The following is a 23,699-nucleotide window of genomic DNA, read 5'->3' on the forward strand; positions in this document are numbered from 1 at the left end:
ACAGCCATTTAAAGTATCTGGAAGTTGTCCTCAGGGAATATAGCAAATGAAGACATACTTATTCAAGAAAATCCACTAAATCTCAACCAGAACAGGGAGAGTCTACAGAACTTGAGCCACAAACACTCCCTCCTTCCCCCTTTCTGTCCCAGCATGACAGGAGGTCCACTCCAGGTGGGTTTGACCAGGAAGACAGGGCTCTTCTCCTCCAAACTTCTAGTCAAGGGCTACACTGTGCCCTGGGAAACACAGGCGGTCAACATTCATCATCCAACACGGCTCAATGTCACAAAGGCTAAATTCCAGATGAGCACAGTTAAGAGGCTGGGGGCTCCCTTCTTTATGTGAACCCCACTTACAGGGTCGAAGCTCTGTCTAAGGCCTGGTAGGTTGAGATAATCACCCTCATCCAGCCTGCTCAAGGATGGAGGCTCCACCTTGAGAGTGACAAAGTCAGAAACCGGATACCTCTTCCCTGCCCAGAATCCTCCTTGTAAATATTTTGCCGGGTGGGAAAGGAAGGCCATAAGAAAAATGAATTCTGAAGCTCTCCCCAGAGGAACTCTATTTTGAACAGAGTGTGGTGAAGTTCAAGCCTAAGAGTGCTCGCAAAAACACCATATATTCTGGTGGTAAAGCAGTTAAGAAGAGGCTAGTGGGTCCATAAAAACAAGCTAAACCACAGGCCAGTGGTTTTCCAGTGAGAATCCAAGAAAGAGGCACACAAGAAGAGTCCTCCTGGGGTCAGAAGAACTCTCAAACACTGGCCTCAAACTCTTCTGTAAAAGGGCCCAAATTTAATTTGATTAGACTCTGGAGCAATTTATGACCCAGGATATTGTTAAAAACAATACAGCATAAGAGAATTAAAACACAAGCCACAGAATGATAGAAATTTTTGCAAAAGACATATCTGATGAAAGACTCTTATCCAAAATATACAAAGAACCATTCAAACTTAAAAAATAAGAAAACAACTTGATTTAAATATGAGCCAAAAACCTTAACAGGTACCTCATCAAAGAAAACATACAGATGGCAATTAGCATATAAAAAGATGCTCTACATCATATCATCAGGAAAATGCAAATTAATACAACGAGATACCTATTAGAATGGCACACTTATTAGAATGGCCAAAATCCAGAATGCTGACAACATCAAATCTTGGTGAAGATGTGGAGCAAAAGGAATACTCATTCATCCCTGGGAGGAATGCAAAATGGTACAGCCACTTTGGAAGGCAGTTTGGCATGCTTTTTTACAAAACTAAACATACTCTTACCATATGATCCAGCAATTTTGGTCCTTGATATTTAGCCAAAAAAGTGGGAAAATTCTGACCACACATAAACCTGAACATGAATATTCACAACAGCTTTATTCGTAATTCAAAAATTTGTAAGTAACCAAGATGTTCTTAAGTAGGTGAATGGATAAATGCATGGCTGCAAACACCTGGATTCAAAATGAAGAAAGATCTCAAAGAAAATATTTAATACTCTAGGATTTTAGCACTTCCATGTTTCTAATGAAATTTTAACTTGTATAAAATTTAATTTATTTTGCATAGCTCAAATCTCAAATCAATGATTTAGACTCTGGTGTTAGATGGTGGCATTTTAAGAAAACTGATAGTGTATCCTTCAGTTAGACATAGTTAATACCCAGACGAAAAGTGAGATTCAGTCGTCTAGAAACTAAAATTGTAGAAGAGGAAAATTCTTAATTATAAGAGAATTACTTATAGGTGACAGATAACTAAGACTTCATCAGTACAGTGGTGGTTAGAGACTTTTTCAACGCCCAAAGTCTCATTTTACAAATAGACACTTTGAATATCAGTTCACCAGCATCTCACCAACATTGTTTAGCAAATGATTGACAGATCAGGAAAAGAACTTAAGTTGTCTATTGTCTGGTTCTCAAAGCCTATTGTCTTCAAATATTTTAGCTCATGTGCCATATAAAGGAACTTTAAAAAAACTATGTATTTCACTTGCATATTTTAAATTGGCATCTAAAATTTTAACCATAGCTTTACATAACTTTACTTCTTAGTTTTAGGAGATCAAAAATAAATGTTATGAGATAAAATATGATAAGGATTGACTGTAATAGGAATAAATATTTCATATGATTTCATAAAGTTTTAATTACTTTACTGATATAAATACAGAAATTTTTAATCTGTGGACTTTGAATATCACAATAATCTGCAGGTAGCAAATAATAATCCAGTTACATTTAAAATAACAAATTTCACCATATTATTTCAGCTTTTGTCAATTCAGAGGATCCCAGTAAGGGCTCAGATACCCTATGACGCCATGCTTCACCCTAACCAGAAACATGTGCATATCAGGCCAAGACAAAGTTTAAGGAGCTGTGCTTAATTCTTAGAGGTGTCTTCCACTGATGTTTGCCTTTGTCAGGGGCCCTGAGATTGTTACACACCAGGGCGCATTAAATGCTGAGATTTGTGATGATTGACAGGTAAGAACTCTTTCCTAAATTGGAGAAGATCCATTATGAATGCAGCCTCTTCTTAACCTCTGAGTTAGAGTGGAGGTCTGGAAATTGATTCCAATTTACAGTGCACTTGGGTCTGTTTTGGTGGGACTCAGTGCAGAGCTGAGTCAGGCATCGACGTGGACTTGAGATGAAACTTACTTGTTTGGGTCATAATCTGGGGAAGTGTAGTTAGAGGTATTAATACAGCTAAGAAGGACAGGCTTGGGAATTGGTTATCAGTTGTTAAATTGTTTTAACAAATCGATGTATTTTCATTGCTTTCTTTTACTAGCCTTTTATCAGCATATGTTAAATGAAAGAGTAACACAGGCTATAACTAAGCAAGGTTTCTGAAAGAATATATTTGGAAGGGTTTTGAGGTTTGCATTAAAGGTGAAAATAAACTCGGAGCAAAACACTTTGATTTTATGCTGAACAATATATCTCACAAAATTTATCAATTCCTTTGTTCCAAATACTGTTAGACTTTATTAAGTTTAATTCACACACCTAAATTACCCCCATGATCTCAACTATTATTAGTATAATAAAAAAGCTTCTAAAGCAATGTTCTAAAAAGCTCTCCTCTTTAACCTTTTAATTTATTGTATTCATACCTCCTACACCTGTGAGAGTTTCTTCATTTCTCTGCATAACCATTTTGAAAAGAATCCAGTGACCATTGTATGGGGCAGTATTAGCTGAGCCTGTGCAGGATCCAAAGTCATGGGGCTCTGGAGCAGATCCTTGGTGCCTGTCGGTCAGAGAGTTAGAAACCTGAAGTAGGCTAAAGGTCCATCCCCCAGTTTAGAGCTAACACTGTTCTTCTCCCCGGAATCTGTTGCTAATGTAGGTTTTTAACTCTCCAAAAGATCACTAAAAAACACTTTTGCCCCAGAAAATCAAGGTTGTTAGATGTACTGTAGTTAGGTAGAAAACCGTGATGATGGGGGGCTGAATAGGATCTCTAAAGAAAGGGGGAGTCAAAGAGAATATAGGATTCTGGGACCTGGGCTGGTGGTTTTAAGACAGGCCTTAGAAGGCTCAGAGCTGGTTACTTAAGGTATTCTATTAAGAGCTGGTCAAAAAAGCTGTTTCTCATCTCTAAAATTATATGATATTGGTTTGGGATTTTTTTTCCCTACTTTTGGTTTTGTGTGTGCCCCACCTTGACCGAAAAAGTGTTTAATGTGGCTGTCATGAGAAAGAAAAATAACATTAAAGATAATACAAAAGGAAAGTGAAAATAAAATATGGAATCTGGGACATAAAGGAAGACCATGAGCAAAATCACACACAAACCCTGCACTGCACGTCCTGTACGCTCACCAAGAGCGGGTACATATTTTATTCTATGCTGCCAGGCAACCAATTTGAAGAGAGGAAGTTTGTTCAGTTTCAAGATGTATAATAAGATAATATTATATAATATAATATCCAAAATATGAAAATACCAATCACATTTTGAAAGAAGTTAGGGTATGAATATATAGAACCATATATAATGCAAAGCAGAAATTGCTTAGCAAAATAAAAGAATTACAAGGTACTTATTAGGGCAAACAGATTACTGCTGCTATGATTGACAGAAAATCACTTTGACAATAATGAGACATTCATTCAATAAATATTTGCCTTACACTCACTAAATTCCAGGCACTCTTCTAAATGTTTTAGGAAAAATAATGTAATCATCCAAGTGACAGCTTGAGGTGGGTTGTATCAAAATATATCTATACATTAACCTGTATCACTTATTAACATACACCAGTTGTATAAGTGGGGAAACGGAATCACAGTCAGATGAAAAAATGTGCTAAGTCATACCATGAAGTTGCTGTGGCAATCAGGGCTCGACCAGAGGAGCAGAACCTCTATGACTGACAGAGAATAAGGGGTTTATTCTAGGGATTCAGCGCACTAAGTCACAGGGCAAGCAGACTTTGCAGGTCTGCTGCCTCTCCTTTCTAACTGCTGCTTCTAATCAGCAATTAGAAAAGAAGACAGATTTGAAGTGAGGGAAACAAACATGAGCTGGGAATGTGTGTTTCACCTCCGATCCTGGTGGTACCGGTGACCTGCAAGGTAAGTGGGCACCTTCTCCAGGTTGCACCCTGGCTTGACACCGGATCTGAAGAAGCTGTAGGAGGGGGTTGGACAGGGCTGGGGGAGTGCAGGCTGGCTGCTGTCCCCTGCAAACCAGCTGGGGTCGCAGATCCACACACACAATGTACGTGAGCAACCAAAGCTCCTGCCCTGCAATGAACGGCAGGTTCTAACCAGATGCAGACAAGAGGGAAAGGTTTAGAAATGAGAGTTGCAGGGTAGTCATACGGACTCGGCCCAGAGAATGGTGGAGCTTGGATGTGAACCCAGGAAATCTGAATCCTAAACTATATTGCTAACAATTACCCACCCACCTCTCTCTCGATGCTGGGGTGTGGAGATCGTTTGGATGTATCCAGAGCAAGGTCTGGGAGGTAGTCTAGGTAAACGAAACTATATGCAGAAACACAAGGTAGATTGCAGGAGGTGACAAAGACCTCTTAGGAATCCAGTTTTGCTTGAATGTAGTATGAATGAGGGGAAATGCAGGAGATAAGATGGAGAAGATGCTAGGGTTCAGATATTGTCTTCTAGATGATAAGTGCTTATTATTCTAAATATTGCCTTTATTCCTGCTAATAGGTTCCAAACAGAAGCTGCAGCCACATTTGGCGTTATTTTTTTCTTATGGAATATCATATCCAAAGTCCTTCATCCTCAGGAAATCAGTACCAATTCCACTGGCTCTAAAGAGGCTATTGATTTTCTTGCAAGCGAGCAAAACTTCAGCATTACGCAGTTTGTCAAGACAAATGGTTTTTATCTCAACAGTAGCACTTTGTTAGAATGTGACTTTTTTGGAAAGCCATGGGGCCCAGAGGTAATGATTTGATATTTCTTCAAATTTTATCAATACAATAAGCTACTTCATTGTATCATTTTGCATTGAGGTAAAGTTTACTCCTGTGGGGAATCAATCTAAATTTGCTCAAAGATCAGATGTCATTAGCTCAGCCTTATGACATCAGGGGGTGTGAATACACATGAGACATGCTTCCTTTTTCATATAGTTAGATAAGAAAAGATAGAGAACGGAAGTCTTTGGTGATCTTTCTTGCAGGACAGTCCTTTTAAAAGGAAAACCCTATCCATGATTCCAAATCCCAGCCGAGGATTCAACCAACCACAGACCTTGTAGTACTGTAGCACATATTTATTGAAAAAAATGGGTCCATGCAGTTTGAACCCCTGTTGTTCAAGAGATAACTGTGTATGAAAATGTCTCAATTAGATAATCATATACAAATTGACAAATGCATATTACAAAAATGGAAAACTGTTGTTGAATACAGACCAAAATCACCAGATTACCTATTCTCCCTGCTATGTCTGCATTCTCACTTAGGCACTGTTATCAAGAAAAGAAAGTTATAGCAATTTAAACCTCAGAAGTGACCAAAATACCCAAGTGATTGTGTTTTCTTTGGTTTATTTTCATACTGGAGGATTTTGCACATGTATTCACTGAATATGGAAATTGTTTTAATCACGGTGAAAATATCCAAGCAAAGGAAAAGATGTTTCCGGAAGAGGCTTGCTTAAGCTTGCTCTTCAATGTCAATCAGGTATTGAATTTCCTTAAACTTCGCCAGGGTTCAGGACAAACAAGAATGCACCAGAGTCTCAGAACACTGTGCCTTGTCAAATTGTTCCCACAAATTCGTTTTTTATTAATTTCGCCAAGACTTCCATGGATGAAACTACTGACTTAGAGATTAAAAAGGCCCAATTTAGAGGCATAACCTGGATATTTTTAGCTATATCAGTTACTATCATTGTTATGACTCTGGAAACGTTCATGCCACCAAATAAGGAAACTAGAGATTTCTAAATCGCAAGGTATACAGTTAATTTAAAACGACCCAATGCATTTTTAAAACAACTTTTAGATTTTCATGAAAGCAGGCAATATGTTTTAGAAAGAAGCCCTACACAGACCTTTGACAAACCATAGAATCTCTAGTCTGAAGAGGTGATGAAACAATAATTGCTGTGCAAACGTACCGTACAGATGGACTTTGCCTAAGCCTAGTTCTGCAACTTTGTAATTTTGATCTAAGAAGTTCCAAGTGCTTACGCCTACGAGGTGTCCAGGCACCTAAGAAGTGCAGTGGTATCACCTTCGAGAGTAGCTGGTGTCCAGGCACCTAAGAAGTGCAGTGGTATCACCTTCGAGAGTAGCTGGTGTCCAGGCACCTAAGAAGTGCAGTGGTATCACCTTCGAGCGTAGCTGGTGTCCAGGCACCTAAGAAGTGCAGTGGTATCACCTTCGAGAGTAGCTGGTGTCCAGGCACCTAAGAAGTGCAGTGGTATCACCTTCGAGAGTAGCTGGTGTCCAGGCACCTAAGAAGTGCAGTGGTATCACCTTCGAGAGTAGCTGGTGTCCAGGCACCTAAGAAGTGCAGTGGTATCACCTTCGAGAGTAGCTGGTGTCCAGGCACCTAAGAAGTGCAGTGGTATCACCTTCGAGAGTAGCTGGTGTCCAGGCACCTAAGAAGTGCAGTGGTATCACCTTCGAGAGTAGCTGGTGTCCAGGCACCTAAGAAGTGCAGTGGTATCACCTTCGAGCGTAGCTGGTGTCCAGGCACCTAAGAAGTGCAGTGGTATCACCTTCGAGAGTAGCTGGTGTCCAGGCACCTAAGAAGTGCAGTGGTATCACCTTCGAGAGTAGCTGGTGTCCAGGCACCTAAGAAGTGCAGTGGTATCACCTTCGAGAGTAGCTGGTGTCCAGGCACCTAAGAAGTGCAGTGGTATCACCTTCGAGAGTAGCTGGTGTCCAGGCACCTAAGAAGTGCAGTGGTATCACCTTCGAGAGTAGCTGGTGTCCAGGCACCTAAGAAGTGCAGTGGTATCACCTTCGAGAGTAGCTGGTGTCCAGGCACCTAAGAAGTGCAGTGGTATCACCTTCGAGAGTAGCTGGTGTCCAGGCACCTAAGAAGTGCAGTGGTATCACCTTCGAGCGTAGCTGGTGTCCAGGCACCTAAGAAATGCAGTGGTATCACCTTCGAGAGTAGCTGGCAGAGCTCTCACCCCAGGCTGATTCTCACCTTCTGTCTTGCACAATCATTTCTGGTGTTACACACTTAGAGGTATTGTAAATGAAGATTTACAATGGTTTTGTAAACGAAGATTCTGAAATGCTGTTGAATCAGGTATCCAAAATCACACAATTAAGGGCAGAGACGAGAAATAAAACTAGCCTCCCTGAATCCCATCAAACTACCCACCACCCAAACCAAGTGAACGAAGCCACTGGTTACTTGCAAAGAATTTCTCCTAATCCACGCTTCATAGCCACCTCCTGTGCCCCATTCACGATGCTTTGCCTTATGTTCAGACACAGTGCTGCACACTGCAGCACATGCAGCCATGCTCGTACATCTAGTTCATCAAAATTTTCAAGTCATTTAAATGTTAGCCATACGTTCACTTCGAATAATATATAATGACTTTTACAAGCTAGAATTTCCCACATATTTTTAGAATGCAATTAAACTCTGCAAATTCAACGCAAAGTTCCATAAGTAAATGGAGTTGAGATATTCTTCCAGACCAGCTGGTTAAGCGTTCCTTAGAGTCATAACAGGACCAGGAGAAATAGGGTCCTGAGTTTCAGATGGAAGGCTGAGCATATGTATTAAACGCCATTGCATGTGTATTTGACCCATTCACAAGAAAAATCATCCTATTCCCTCATCAAGGCCTATTCCCTCTCCTTATAGCCTGAAATTACAACTAATAACAAAGTCACCAGAAGTTTAGTCTTCAATTTCTTCATCTGACATAAGATTTCTAGAAGAAATGCACTAGTGTTAACGAAGTCGTGTAAGTCTTCACTTTCAGGGGAAAATGAATTTGAATTTTAAGTCAGGCCAGATATTTTAATTGCAAAGAGAAGCAAAGGGCCAAAGGATTTTCTAAAGCAAATAAGCAAAGAGAACAGCCAAGGAGGAAACAACTAAAGGCAAGCAGGGTGAAGAGTGGGCCAGGGGACTCAGGTGGTTGACAGTCATGATACGGACGTGATATCACCTCAGGCAAGAGGTGATCCAGGGAAAACTGTCCAGGCCTTCAAGTGTGATTCAGCCATGAAGAGTAGGTCTTAGGTGTCTAATTTTCACAGCTTTTATGTCAAAAGAGATTGCGTACTGCTATGAAATATTTGATTTTAAGTAATTCAGATGTTGTCATGAGATGATAAAACCCAGTCTTAAACTTGTACAGAATTGCGGTCAATCTGCAATTTGGGAAGAAGCACATGTTTGTTTCAGGAGGAGTTTACTGATGACCCAACCCTTGGCTTTGTCGACACTGGGATCATCTTTATTATCCACTCACGGATGAAGGTGCCGCAGTTTGATGGGTTAGGCTTGCCATCACCTGTAGGAATGCATGCTCGGGTGACCCTCCGCCAGGTGCAGGTAAATACAATCGCAAAATACAGAGTCTGATGGAACTCAGGGGGTAGCAAACCCATAAGTACGTAAATAACACCTTTCGCCAGAAATTCCTTTCTCCTGCATCTGCGGTTCAAACACCACCAGAAATTCCTGAGTTTCAGGTCAGATACTTACCTTTCCTTTACTGGGAGGCTCATATTTAGGAAAAACAGTGAATTCACATATACAATGTAAGTGAATGCTGGGAAGCCCATCAAACCCAAGTTAACTTTGAATTTCATTCGAGCTGGAAACAGACAGTAAGAGCTATGCCCACGTGGCTGAACTGTGCGTTTTCTCAACGGGACATTCTGAGAAGGAGGTCAGCGGGCAGAGCAGTACTCTTGGAATCCGACGAGTCTGGCAGGTTTCCATTTGCCAGCCCCTTGCTCTGTAATTTCCTAGTTTAACTTCCTGAACTTCCATCTCCTCTCTGCTCACTGCGGGCTGGGGTAATGTGTCCTTTCACAGTTATAATGAAATTTAAGTGAAATAACATAAAGAAAGCACTTACCGGGTTGCCTGGCACATAATAGGTACTCAATAAAGGATCTTTTTTTTTAATTGAAATTTAGTTGATTTAGAATGTTGTGTTAATTTCTGCTGTACAGCAAAGCGATTCAGTTATACATATATATATATATATATATATACATTCCTTTTTATGTTCCTTTCCATTATGCTTTATCCCAGGAGATTGGATATAGTTCCCTGTGCTCTACGGTAGGACCTTGCTGTTTATCCATCCTCTATAGAATGGTTGCCATCTGCTAATCCCAAACTCCCACTCCATCCCTCCCCCACCCTCCCCCTTGGCAACCACAAGTCTGTTCTCATGTCTGTGAGTCTGCTTTAAAGGATCTTTTTTTGTGCATGATTTTGGTGGCTGTTTTGTGAGTGGGTTGATTAATATGCTAAAATATCATTTCCAGGAATGATACTATTTTTCCTTGTATGAGTTGAGTTAATTTTGTAGTTGATTCACTACAGGTACAGAGTATTTGGGATAGATATTAAAGGACAAACATTAGACTTACCTTCAGGGATTTTCAGGTTAACAGAGTAGGCAAAATAAGCAAATGTTGTCAACTAAAAAAATTTCAAAGACCTCTGAGAGAAAAGGAAAAATGTGTATCAGCCTCTCTTCTTGGGGAGGAAAGGAGTGAATTGACTCAGACAGATCTCCTGACCCAGGTGTTTATTTTGTCTTAAGACAGCCCATCAAGAATACCCTTGGGGAGAATGCAACGCTCACATGAAGCTGCAAAATCTCAGGACCTACAGCACCTCTGGCTGTTTGCAGGAATGCAAAGCTTGGCACATAGAGAAGCAGTGTGGATGTCTGTCTTTTCTGCTTCCTGGTAAATAGGGAATGGCCCTGTCCCTCTCTTTAATTACATTCACTTAATCTGAAACATGGAAATAAACATATATGTTTATTTCTGAATCTGAATTTCTGAAACATTAGGATAAACATATCCTAAAGCTGTTTTCCATTTTTAAGAAATTCTATGATGGAAAATCATCCACCTGACAAATAAACCTCAACCAACAGACTGTAAATCGTGGGCTCATAGCGGAGATTTCTGGAAACGAAAATAACCTTGTGTTGTCTGAGCCGGTCCCCAAGTCTTATTTCAACATCTTAAATTGGGTGCTCTCAAGCATCTAAAGCTGTTCATCAAGCATCTAAAGCTGTTCATCTAAAGCTGCTTCTCAGTTTGAAAGAAAACTGAGATCCTCTATATAAATGTTACCGACGCTGAATGCTTCCCTGTTGAGAAGTCGTCGTTGCTGTTGTCAGAAAAGAATCTCTGGTCTCCCTTTGCATCCAGTTGAAATGCTTTCAGAGCCATGGATGTCCAAGGCAAGCCCGGGACAGGGCAGTGCAGCGGGGTGGAAGGACCTGGGCTCCAACCGGGGCCCCTCGGCTCAGCTCCACAGTTTCTCATCTACACGGCCTTGCACGTAACCTCTGCAGCTCCTGTAGAATAAGGAGCACGGGGCCCAACCTGAGCGATCTTACAGGTCCTAACGGGGATGAAGCGAGTATGCAAGTGGTCTCAAAACTGCCTGACACAGAACAGAGTATGTAAGAGCTGGATAGTTTTATTCAGATTTCCTTCACCCCCGCTTCTCCAGCGTATTTATAAAGAAGTGTAGAGTGAATTAAGGGGCAAAACCAGTCTGGTCCTGCAAGTTTGCCAGTTCCCCACGTGATGATCCCTCTGACACCACACACACACACACACACACACACACACACACTCGGATATACTAAGGCTGCCTCTGCCCCTATCACCAGAGTCTTGACTTGGCAAACTGCTGGAATTTCTAGACTCATCACTTCCTTCTTTCTAGAATACTTTTTATTGGTCTCTGGCTCCTTCAAAACTGCCATTCTATAAAACTGCTAGCTCTGGCTCTGATTTCTCCTTCCTAATTATCTTTCCAAAGGTACAGGTAAAAGTCTGAATTGATAGATGAAAAATAATGTTCTAATTTTAAAATGTATCATTTCTGACAAAACAAAAACTGAATAATAGGAATCAGAAACTAGGCAAAATGAAATGTAAAACACAAAGCACGACATTTGCACAAACTTTAGGGTGTATCAAGTGCTTACAGAAAGATATCTTATTTGGTTTGATGCTTAGTTATCCCTCTAAGTCTACTTACAGATGAGGGAACTGAGATTTACGCACATTAAACGAACTAGCTAAAGTATCCCCACTAACAAACTGTAGAGGCAAACCTCAAAATCAGCCTTTCAGATAAGGGTCATTTCCAAAATTTCCTTGTTCTTCGTAATGGAAGAAATATCATTCAAGAAGTAAGAGAATCCTTAAGTAAGAGAAGATTTTCACAAAGCACACTTCCTGCTAGTCAGTTGAACTTCTCCACAGATTCTAAGTGACAATCTCTTTTGGTTGTTTTCAGGGCCGTTGACTAAACATTGAGGCTCACCCCAGAGATACATGGGTATGGCAAGAGACAAATGCTGTATTAAGGTGCAAATCAGCCTGGGATGAAACCTGGCTCTGATACATATTGATGTTGTCTCAAAGTCCACAGCAGATGCTTAAAGGATAGTGGTACTCACCTGCCCCATCCCACCACTAGATAGGCAGCCCACCAGGTGTGTGAGTGCACATATATTTGAATCAATGGTTAGAGAGAGCGGAACAGAAGGTGAAGAGAATGAGCCTAGGACCCCATGTGCTTCGGCAAGAGTCACTTTCCGAACCTTGGTTTCTTCATTTGTAAAATGATGATTTCCACATCGTAGGATTACAGTAGGAAAAAAATGAGATGATAAATGTGAAAGCAAGTGTAAATTTTAAAAATATGAACAGTTTAAAATCAATATTCCTGCTTAAAAGATTTTAGAATGATATGGACAAATGGAAAGAAACATGGAAGTAAACAAAAACATTATTTTCTTCCTCTCAATGTGCATTTTCATTGGGTATTATGTTTTCATTCTATTTTTTGAAAAAGAATAAATGGATGGACAGATGGACAGATGGATGGATGGATGGATGGATGGATGGATGGATGGATGGATGGAAGAAAGATATTTACATAAAATGTAAAGTCTCTATATTTACACTTATTTTTTTTAAGGAAATGGCATAGAGTGTGACCTACAAAAGTTTTACAACTGTGTGTCTCCTATACTCAGTAAGTGGCTTAATTTATTTCTTTATTTTCAGGATTTATATGAAAGTTGCTCAGAATCATACAAGACTTTAAATCATACCATACAAAGTTCAGAAATGAAACAAGAGAGACTATAAGAGGTAGTTTTTCAACGTTCTTAAATTTAATAACAATAGCTTACATAGGCAGTAAAACAAAACGAAAAGCCCTTCTGATTTCAAGATTCATCTGAATCAAAGATATGAAGTGACAAAGTGACAGCAAGAGAGTTCTGGTTTTTATTTCTAAAATTTTTTTAAATTGTAAACATTTTTATAACTAAAATAGCTTTGTTAATTTTTCTTATTACATAAATAAAGCATGCTTGTTGTGACTAGTTCAAACATTACAGAATAGAAAAGAATCATGTGGAAATCAATAGAAGTAGCATCACTTTGAAAATTACTGTCAAAATTTAGGTGACCATCCTTTCATTCATTCATTTCATTATATGTACCTTATGTATAAATGTGCATAGATAATTTTTACATAAATGGAATCACAATCTCCCACGCCACCTTTACTGAGGAAAACGTCCTCTTAAACTGCAATTTTTGCTTATGTACCTTTTATCGTAACCCTCAACCAATGTTATTAACACTCCAGTATATTCTACCGTCACTTTCTCTGCAAATATAGCTTCATATTTATGACTTTAAGTCATTGGTTCTTTTATTAAAAAGGAATCATATTATATACCTTTCTATGAAACTTGCTTACCTAACCCACTGTGGAAATATCTCCAGGTCAACAGGAATAGCTTTAACAGTCTCTTTTTAATGGGTGTAAAATATTTCATGGAATGGGCATAGGCAGAAAAGATCTGATATTTTTTAATGGCTTATAAGCTGAAAATGAAGTCGTATTACTGACCGAGGAGGTAAAGTTATACTGTCAAATTTCTTGTAACTTCCTATCCCTGAAGGGGGAGGATGGGAAAATTTGGGGAAAACAAATCATGCATGCAGGGATTTTGATGGGCATTTGATGGGATAATGGGGTCAGAAGAGTGCATGTGTGTGTGTGTGCGTGTGCGTGTGTGTGTTTGTGTGTGTTTGTGCGTGTGTGTCTGTGTGAGTGTGTGATTTGTGTGCGTGTGTGCCTGTGCATGTGTGTGTGTGCATGTGTGTTGCGTGTGTGTGCGTGTGTATGTGTGCATGTGTTTGTGCATTGTGCGTGTGCGTGCCTGTGCGTGTGTGTGCGCGCGCGCGTGTATTTGTGCGTGTGGTTTGTGTGTGCGCGTGTGTGTTTGTGCGTGTGGTTTGTGTGTGCGTGTGCATGTGTTGGAAAAGTGAGGGGGTTATTCCCAGTCATCTCGCAGAACCAGAGGATGCCTGCAGAAGTCATTCCCCGAAGGAGTATCACTAATAGAATCTAGAAAAGAAGCCCAAATCTGGTCATTAATCAGACGGTGTTGGTGAACAAAGGGTTCACAGGAAAGTGTTTCAGTAACCAACCCACAAGGAAAACAAGAACCGGAACATCTACCGAAAGCGAAGAGCAGTGAGACGGGCCCGGGTGCTTGTCCAGAGGGAAGCTGCGGCCGACCGCCACTCCCCTGCCTGGACACACCTGCATGGGTGGCCCGGATGCTGTCCAAGGCCAGGAGAGGACAGAGGACAGGGAACCTCAGCTGAGTGAGAAGGTCACTCACTGCTCCCCAGACCTGAGGGCCGCTGACGCCTCCAGCACATTTCACACCAGTATTACTGAGAAAAGCCCAGGACAGGTTTGGCTTACACCTGAGTCACTGGCTTTCAGGATGACGTTTGTAAGTTCCTCTCAAGGTGACACAAGGTCACACAAACTTGCCATCTTTTATCCAAATGTCTGATATCTTATGAAAATAAGCCCAGAGACTTTCTGGAAAGAATTTCTTATTTCTAACAAAGATCTGGATCCAGTGACTCCATGAATTCAAGGGTAACGCCTTTGTTTTATATTGTCTCCTCTGATGTATTTATACTAAAATGTAAATGAACTATAAATACCACTTGTTAAGGGGGCAGTGATTGAACTTGTTAACCACTGTTTTAAACATTGAAAGTGAAATGATAAAAATTTAAAAAGCTCTGTCCTCCCCACTGAAGTAATCCTCTTCTCTGAATATCCTGTCCTAATTTTCATTTCAGACCACACTGAAGTTAAGGGATTATGTACAATGGGAACTCATAATTCCAGCTGCCCTGTTCCTCCTGAAGAAACAGAATACCCTGAGGCCATTTCTTATTCTACTTTTCCGAGTCAAAAAGCTTTGAAACATCTTTCCAGGAAGTTGAATCAAAGCCAGCAATATATCAGGTAATCGTTTTAGTCTTGTAAATTATTTGTAATTAACATACATATTTTCTTTACTTTCAAAGACTCAGGAAATGAAATTCTGATCAATCACAGGAAGCAACAGCTTACAGCAATGAATTGTCAATGAAAGCTTAGAATCTGAAACATAGAAAAGATCGTGTCTTTCGATCCCTTAATTTAATTTAGTGAAAAGTAAAATGAGGTCTGTCCAAGTAATTTGCTTATGACCTTACATTTTTGGCCCAACTGGGGAATAATGCTGACAAATATCACTTAGTGTGTGAAAACGTGAAGTTCCTTACCTGTATATTATATAGTTTGAGTCTTCTAATAACTGTATTAGGGGGAATACAAATTAGTCTCATTTTACAGATGAGGGAACTGAAGTCACGGCATTTCAAGTAACTGTCCTGTGAAAGTCCTTAGTGGCACACAAAGAATTTATGCCCCAAACCTATGACTCTGGTCTCCATATATTTTCCACAGAGACATAGCACTACAATTTTGATGAACTGAAGATTATATTAGGTGTCTTTCTGCTACATCACACTACCCATCAGAAATTACAAATCAAACTTCATAAAAAGCTCTTTTTTTAAAATCAAGGAGCAGATGTAGCATTTCTCTTTGTATCTTATTTATACTTTTAAGCTGAGGGCCTGAAATAACAATATAGTACATTTGGTGTTTGTACTTATATCTATTATAATAAAGTATATTAACTAAATAAAAGCTGATTTACTTCTGGAAAGCCAAGTACCTAACTTTGAAAGAATGTTTTGATTCCAGTTTTAAGCTGGTGTTTATTTTAATGAAACAAACAAAAAACAGGCTCCTGGTGTAAATGCCTAGACAATAAAGTGATCTTTCAAATCAGGAAGAAAAAGTCTTTTCTTTAAGACAGGGTGGATAGGATATCACTTCAAACACTTGGCAGATAAAAAGCTGGAAAGCTGGAAAATTTGCAGCTATATCTCTGTGAGCACTTCTGTCTCCAATACAGATGTCTCTGTATTTCATTTTAATATGGGAAACTGATGTACTTATAGTGTTATTCCTATTATACTTAAATGTGCCCGAGAAGAGCACTTTGTGTGACATTTTGGCTGGAAGGGATATTCCAGTTTTCCTATTTGGCCTGCAGAGAATGTAGGCACCATTTTGGAGACATATTGGTGAACCAGAAAAGAAACCCTTTGTTATACAAGGCAACCTTAGCAAACATTGCTGGTTTTTTCTCCTAAACCTTGTATTATTGTAAGTAGTTATGCAATCAACCTTATCACGTAACTGACACGTAGGGACCTTGCATGCTTGTGACCAGCAGAGGCCAGTACCAGGAAGGTTAAGGCAAGGGCCTGAACAAGTACTGCTGGACTCAGGGGCGCCCAAATCCTAGACAGAGCCGGGGTTAGAATCACACATATAATTAAAAGACTGGTTTGTGCACAAGGACCAGAAATCAGAGCAGTAAATCAGAAAACACACATACAGTTTGTCAGGAAACCAGATATAGAATTTTAACATCAGTAGGATTTAAAACACCCCTAATTTAATTACGAAGACTGTATGTTTTTTTCTTGGGGCACAAACCAACCCCAGACTATGACCAGTACAGAGCCCCACGTGCTAATTGCTGGACTCTATTACAAAGGTGATAAGAAGCTTAGCCTGACTGAAGCAGGCGATGGGGAAGTGAATTGTGGCTGAATTTAGGCCAATTTCATTAGCAAAACAATATTTTTTGTTTTAATTGAACAAATTTTCAAGTAAAATGTGTATAAAGTAGTTTGCTTTATGCAAAACAAATTTATTCCCCTTAATCCAGCACTCAGACTCAAGCACGTGAAAGCATTTTTTTAGTGTTTTGTAAATGCAATAAACACTCTGTTTTTTCTTTGATCTTCTTAGCCTCATTAAAATCCAGATTTTATTTCATAATTGTGCCTCTCCTGACATAAACAAATATTCCTGGACTTAAGTCCTGAAAAATTTCGCCATCACCATGAGGTGTAGATTCAATGAGACCCAAATTACTGGGCAAGTCACACACTGGAGAGGAGCTGAGTAAACCTCGGGATATTTTTGTAGGGGATGAATTTATCTTCTCGCAAAAACACAAATGGATAATGCTGGGAAATGGCTATGAGTTTTGTGCTTGGGAAATTACACAGTATTACCAGTTTACATGCAAATTAGAAGCACAATGGAGCACGGAAAGATTGCAATATTACTAAAATTTCTGGACTTCCAAAACAACTTTATTATTTCCTTCACTCTGGCAACTGGTTTATTATTTGCAAATATTACAATACCCCCCTGATTAGCTACTTAAACACAGTACATTCTCCTGTTACCCAGGGTTAAACCAATGGAAATTAATTAAACATATTAATGATATATTTTGACTTAATTATATTAGGGAATACTGATTTCTAAACAGTAAACCGTAAGGAGAGTGATTTACAGCCATGCTTCTTAGATATATTAAAGACACCACATGATTCCGGGAAACATTGTTAATGGGATCTATTCTTTTTTTTTTAACTTTTTATTCTATATTGGACTATACAGTTGATTTACAATGCTGTGTTAGTTCCATGTGTACAGCAAAGTGATTCAATTATACATATACATATATCTATTCTTTTTCAAATTCTTTTCCCATTTAGGTAATTACACAATAGGATATATTCGTAATGGAATTACTGTTGTGTCTGAAAATCATCAGGTGGTTAGTTTCCACCTCAGCTTATAAAACAGACAGGTTAATATGTACTTATCTATTCATTCATTGCTTTCAGTTTTGATTTGTTCCCTTATTTGTCCATTTCACAAATAGGTCATGAGTACCTAGTGTGTGTCGGGATTCCAGGGTGCTCTAAAAACTAGAGATACCTCCGCGCACAAAAGACAAAACCCTGCCTTGCTGCACTCACTTCCCGTGGAGAGAAGATGGACGGTAAATCCGTGAGGGCATGTCAGTGGTGTGGAGTGCCGGAGAGGAAAGGGGCAGAGGAAGGGGCTGCAGGAGCCAGGTAGGGTCGGGGGGAGGGTTGTCCTCAGCCTGGAGGATTGCCATCAAGTAAGATCCTCCTGTGAAGGTGACAGCTGGGCAGAACTAAGCCAGTGGGTCTCAGATTTTCAGTGTCAAGGTCCCTTTGCATTCTCATAAATCACTGAGGGGTCCAATGAGCTTTTCTTCATGTGAGTTTTAAGTAACAATATTTGCCATATTAGAAAAGTAAGGTGTGAACTTTTTTACTTTTTGATTCATTTGAAACAACAACAATGAACGTGCTATACGGTGACGCAAAGAAAAGTTTTTTTTATAAACAGTGACTATTTTCCGAAACAAAAAAAAACATTTAGGAAGAGGAGTGGTGTTATTTTAGGATGTTGTAGGTTTCTTTAGTGTCTGGCTTAAGAAAGGAGAGCCAGACATTTAGTCTCTTGGTTTATGTCGTCTGGTTGGAGAACACAAAGAAAACCTTGCGTCGAACACAAGCACTGTTCAAAAAGAGAGGCGTATTTAATAGCCTTTATGGCTAATTGTGATATTTTTCTTTGATTACACATCAACACTCAACAAGAGTAGCTTCTCACATGTTAACTGTAGTACGTGTCTTGCGGTTGCCCCACAGGACGGGGGTCAACTCTCCACTCAACATTTCACGAGGCTGCTGGGGTTATGCTGCCACACGTGCATCAAGAGGTATGACAAATGTACTTACTGCTCACGTAATGACACTTTCTGGGAAGAGTAATGCAGGCTCCCAGGCAGAACCTCTCCTGGTTTGAGAGAACAAGGAAAGGCAGCTGGCTTTACCTGTCCTTGTGGTTTTGAGGTAGGACGTGGACGAGCGATCCCAGATGAGGGTCAGAGTCTGTGTGCTTGAACTTTCCCAGGTGCTGAAGCAGGAAGCGCATGGCCTTCTCATCAGCTTAACTCTTTGGGGACAAGAAACGGGCAGGGTGGCATTTGAAAGCTGTGAGCACTGAAATGTCAAAACGTATCAGTGAATTTTTCATACTCAATTGTGTTTATATTCATTGATCTTGCACTTTGGATCTTTTACTCATGCATGATTTGGACATGAGAGAAATTCTCTGGGCTATGCAGATTTTCCAAATATTGATCCACTGTATTATATAATGCACATTTCAATTTAATACCATTACTTATCCTGCCATAAATGTCTTTAAAAATTGAGTTGTCAAGCTCATCATAGCAGACATAAATTTTCCAAAATTCTCACTTTAGCATAAAAGTTAAGCTTGCAATTTATTATTGACTGCAAGTCTTCTCCATTATTTTTGGGGTGCAACAGCTCATTTTGTTCATTACTGTGAAAATGTCCCCCAAATTTCATAGTCTGAAGAACCGTCGTTCGTCAGTCGTTCCTTCAAGTGAAAATGATGTTCCACATCAAAAGTGGCTGCTGCAGCTTTCTTGAAATACAATCATAGTGAAAATGTCAGATAACATGTTAGTACTTTATGAAAATGAGTTTGACTTTGTGAACCTCCCTAAAAGATAACGGGGACCCCTAGGGGTCTGCAACCACACTTTGAAAACTGCTGACCTAAAGGCAATGTAAGAGTTGGCCTCGATATTAATGGGGAAAGGACATTTCAGGAGGGAAAACCACATGCAGAGAAAGGTCCTAGGCCAACAGCATGCCTCGTGTGTGGGTAGAATAGCTTGGAACCGGATGTGTCAACAGGCAGAGTAGGTGATGGCCAAGGATGGCCCGGGCGTGGGTCACTGGTGGACAGAAATCTCTCAGGGCCACAGAGGGTTTTCCTTGGCATATTCTGGGAAGTCTCTGGGGAGTTTTGAGCAGGAGAGTGATGGATCTGCAAGTTACACAAGTACTATGTTGGCTCTTGTGTGAAGCGCAAAGAGTGAGTATCTATTGAGATGGAGTGCGCTAAAGTCGGAAGCAGAAGGCCCAACCAGAAAGCGACTGGAAAACTCCAGGTGAGAGATGATGACAGCTTAGGCACAGGTGGTAGCAGTGAGTGGGTGAGAGGCTGGAGTCTGGGCATATTTGAAGGTAAAACAAGTATTTATTGATGAATTGGCTGTGCAGTGTTATTGCATTAAAATGGGGAAATATCAAGAGTTTGGCTTCGAATATTCGAAATACCTATTGAACATCCAAGTAGAAATACCAAGAGGTAATTCAAGGTACTAATGAAGTTCAAGGTGGAATCTGAGCTGGAGATGGTGAGGGTGCATAAGTTATTTAAAAATATTGTTTAGCTACTCTGGTCACATATAACGACTTCCAGAATGTATTAAGAAAGCTGAGTCTATGCCATAATATATTAAGAATGTCAGGTAAATGACTACCATTTATTAAGCACCCAGTATGTGCAGGTTCTGTGCCAGTTCTTTCCATACGTTATTTAATTGCTTCTTGCCAGTCTAAAAGCCCAGCCACAGACGGAGTGCCACGACTTGGGAAAACCGTGTGCTTTCTCCAGGACCATGTAAGTCACACGGGACAGGACCAAGACTTGAAGTAAAATTAGACACACACTCCAATGTTTGTAAATAATATACTCAGCAGAGGTTTACATTTAATGTCTTTTTCCAGTTTCTCAGGAATAAAGCATAGAAAAAGTATTGGGTCAGCGGAAAAATTCTTTTCCCTAAATACCAACAAGATGTGAATGCCTTCCAAGCAAAGCTATTGTGATTAGTACTGAATACAGTGGCGTGTCTAATTCAACACTAAACAACTTCTGAACCAAAAATACATATTACCTTTGTCAACTAGGAATTAAAAGTAGGCCTGAGAATCTTGAGCTCAATTAACTCTGTTGGTATTCCCAGGGACAATCTTGTGAACGTTGAAATAAACCGTAGTGACGTAAACTATAAAGTAACCCAGCCTCAAAAAGCAGTGAGTGTGTCTGAGTTACTTGGTAAGTGTTATTTCGTTGTTCCTCAATTTAGAAGAAATTATGTCAGTGTTTTTTCCTTTCGTACTTAAGGTTTAGCCTATCAGTGGAGGAAAGGAATCCCTAGGGCTTGTCGTTCGCCTGCCGCGTGAATCTGACGCCTTTCCAGCCCCTTGACTCGCCTGCAGCAAACTCACAGGGGTGCTCACAAGTAAAGGCCGGGGCTCGTCATGTCCTAGACACACTCAGCATCCTCTTCCCCTCAGACGTACCCCAACCCCACGTCCGGGTCGAAGCGACGCAGACCTCTCCACAAACTCCACCCAGACTGGGCTGCAAAGAGCCTGAACAAGCCTGAATCTATTGATAAGGGCTGAGCACCGCTCCCGCCCCTTCCGTCCTTGGCAGACGTAATGGCTGGTTTCCTAGATCTCACCGCCTATGCGAGGAGGTCCTGGAGGAGACAGAAGAGGACATCAGAGTCAGGCAAAGTGAGCGCAGTCAGGCCCTGGCAGCTGAGCCCCTGAACAGGGAGGAAACACACAAATTCCTCAGCGCTCACAAAACAGCATCGTCCTAGGCACGGCCCAGGCAAGGAGCAAAGATTAATAACGTGTCTATTTAAGAAGGCAGTGCTACAGCAGTGAAATCCATAAGGACAAACGAAGGTGGTGGGTACAGGGGGCTGGGGGAGGGGCGACGGGCTAGTGTTTCATGGGGACGGAGTTTCCGCTGGGGAAGATGAGAAGGTCCTGGAGACGATGGTGGCGATGGTTTTACAACAATGTGCTTCATGCCGCAGAACTGTACACTTAAAATTGGTCCACATGGCAACTTTGATGTTATATCCATTTTACCACAAAAAAGCACAAACAATACAGACACATAGATGTTGAAAACTTCTTAAAAAGAAGGCAGTACTTTGTTAATATATTGTCGTGTAACGAAATACTGCAAAAAGAAATCGTTTGGACACTTGAGGTCACAAATGGCTTGGAAATCTGTTTCTGGAAAACATCATTATGCAGTAATGCCGCCCTAATGTCCAATTTCTGTTCTCCATTCCGCACTTAGAAATGAATTCGTACTTTTCTAGGAGGTTTTATGAATTTGCTGAGGTTTAATAACCTCCAAAGTCTTTGAGTTATATTTTTGGAAATGGATTTTATGTTTGCCTTTTCTCTCTTCCTTCTGAGATAATATTAAGACATATTAATTGCTGTTGCATTATTTATACCAAACAATATGATACCATTAACTCATATTCATATAATATCAGTTACTATTAACTAATTAGCTTCAAATAATTTAAAAATTAGTAATGTTTAATTTGCTTTTCATGAAAAAACATGATTTATTCACTTTCTTTATTGGTTTTATGCCAGCAGATCTTGGAGGTCTGCTGGGCCTATTTTGTGGGCCAGCGTGATTACAATGATAGAAATCACTGAGTATATATTCACCAGTTTCTACTGGATATGCATTTTGTTCTTGCTGAAGATCCCTGAAGTGAGCCAGGGGGCTCCTGCACCTCAGGTTCATCTGGGGAATAAAAACAGCACACAGGAATGCTGACGTCCACTTAGGACACAAGCTTTTGCTTTTCTCTTCATGATGCCTTCACATTTATTCATGACTAACTCACTGCTTTGTAACTTTACGTTATAGTTCTGGGGATTCAGTAAAATCCATTGTAGATATCTATCTCTTTATACATATCTTCATCTCTGTCTGCGTCTGTATTTAGGTATATATATTAATTTATATATAAAAAAAGAAACAGGCACTGTCTTGTTTTTTAGGGGTTTTTTTCCACCATGGAATTCCCTGCACCTAGAACAGTAGAGATTATGTTGAAAGCATTTCGGAAATATTTTTTAATGAATGAAAGTTTGAGTAATGGAAAAAGACATACTTTAGGGCTAACTATATAAATTAAACCTGATAAATAAACTATATTTGAGGAGAGAAGATACTTGTTTATTCAGGAAATAATACATATAATTTGTTCTTTATAAAATTCTGAAAATTTTCATTTTCAGGAAAATTCAACATGATTTATTTTCTTTTATCTGGAGACTTCAATTTTATAACTAACTTTTGGAGGGGCAGGATCTCTATTTCCTATACAGGTGGAGACTTACAATAAATCTGTTTGAAAGTAAAGTTAAATTTGTAGTATGTTGGGAGAACAAAGTGTTTACCATTTTCTCCAATACCTCCACATACTTCTTTAATCTAAGGAGGAAATTCAAGACTTGCAGTGTTCTCATTACCCCTCGGGCAATCAGTCTACTTTCAGCCTTCTTCTCTTGTGACTCTATTACTAAATGTGCCATCGAAGCAGCACGTGGTAACAGGCAGGCCAGGGGAGAGAGGGACCACGTGGCTGAAAAGTACCATCGCCTGCCTGTGAATCTTGGCTTTCTTCTTTTCTTTGCGTAAAAGATCAAGCGCAGATAATGGGAGGGTAAACACCACGGGATGGAGAAGACTCCTCCGGATGAGTGTCCACCTTCAGTTGGTTGCCGTGTTCAGCATCCAAACGGTTCCCCAGAATTTCAGATGTGTGAGTGTTACTTCTTTCAGGATTGACAAAGGTAGGAACACAGAGAGTCCATGCTTTGAAAGTCAAAACTGCAACTCTGTCACCTGCAGAAAAATGGACTAGTCCTCCCGAAGCATTTGCTATACTGTAGGGACAAGCAAACCTAGGTTTGCGAC

The 23,699-nt window shown here is 40.1% G+C and overlaps 1 protein-coding gene across 1 annotated transcript in view; it reads left to right on the forward strand.

Moving 5' to 3' along the window:
• Nucleotides 1-22,550, forward strand: part of ASIC5 (acid sensing ion channel subunit family member 5) — a 35,828-nt gene extending 13,278 nt beyond the window's left edge. The window contains 9 exon segments of the mRNA XM_061191047.1: nt 5,203-5,440; nt 6,066-6,185; nt 8,892-9,041; nt 10,273-10,420; nt 12,687-12,743; nt 14,894-15,062; nt 20,908-20,999; nt 22,361-22,393; nt 22,396-22,550. Of these exon segments, the coding sequence (XP_061047030.1) occupies nt 5,203-5,440; nt 6,066-6,185; nt 8,892-9,041; nt 10,273-10,420; nt 12,687-12,743; nt 14,894-15,062; nt 20,908-20,999; nt 22,361-22,393; nt 22,396-22,550 (1,162 nt within the window).
• The last annotated feature ends 1,149 nt before the right edge of the window (nt 22,551-23,699 follow it).

This window comes from Eubalaena glacialis, chromosome 5, assembly GCF_028564815.1.
Source record: "Eubalaena glacialis isolate mEubGla1 chromosome 5, mEubGla1.1.hap2.+ XY, whole genome shotgun sequence".
NCBI lineage: Eukaryota > Metazoa > Chordata > Mammalia > Artiodactyla > Balaenidae > Eubalaena > Eubalaena glacialis.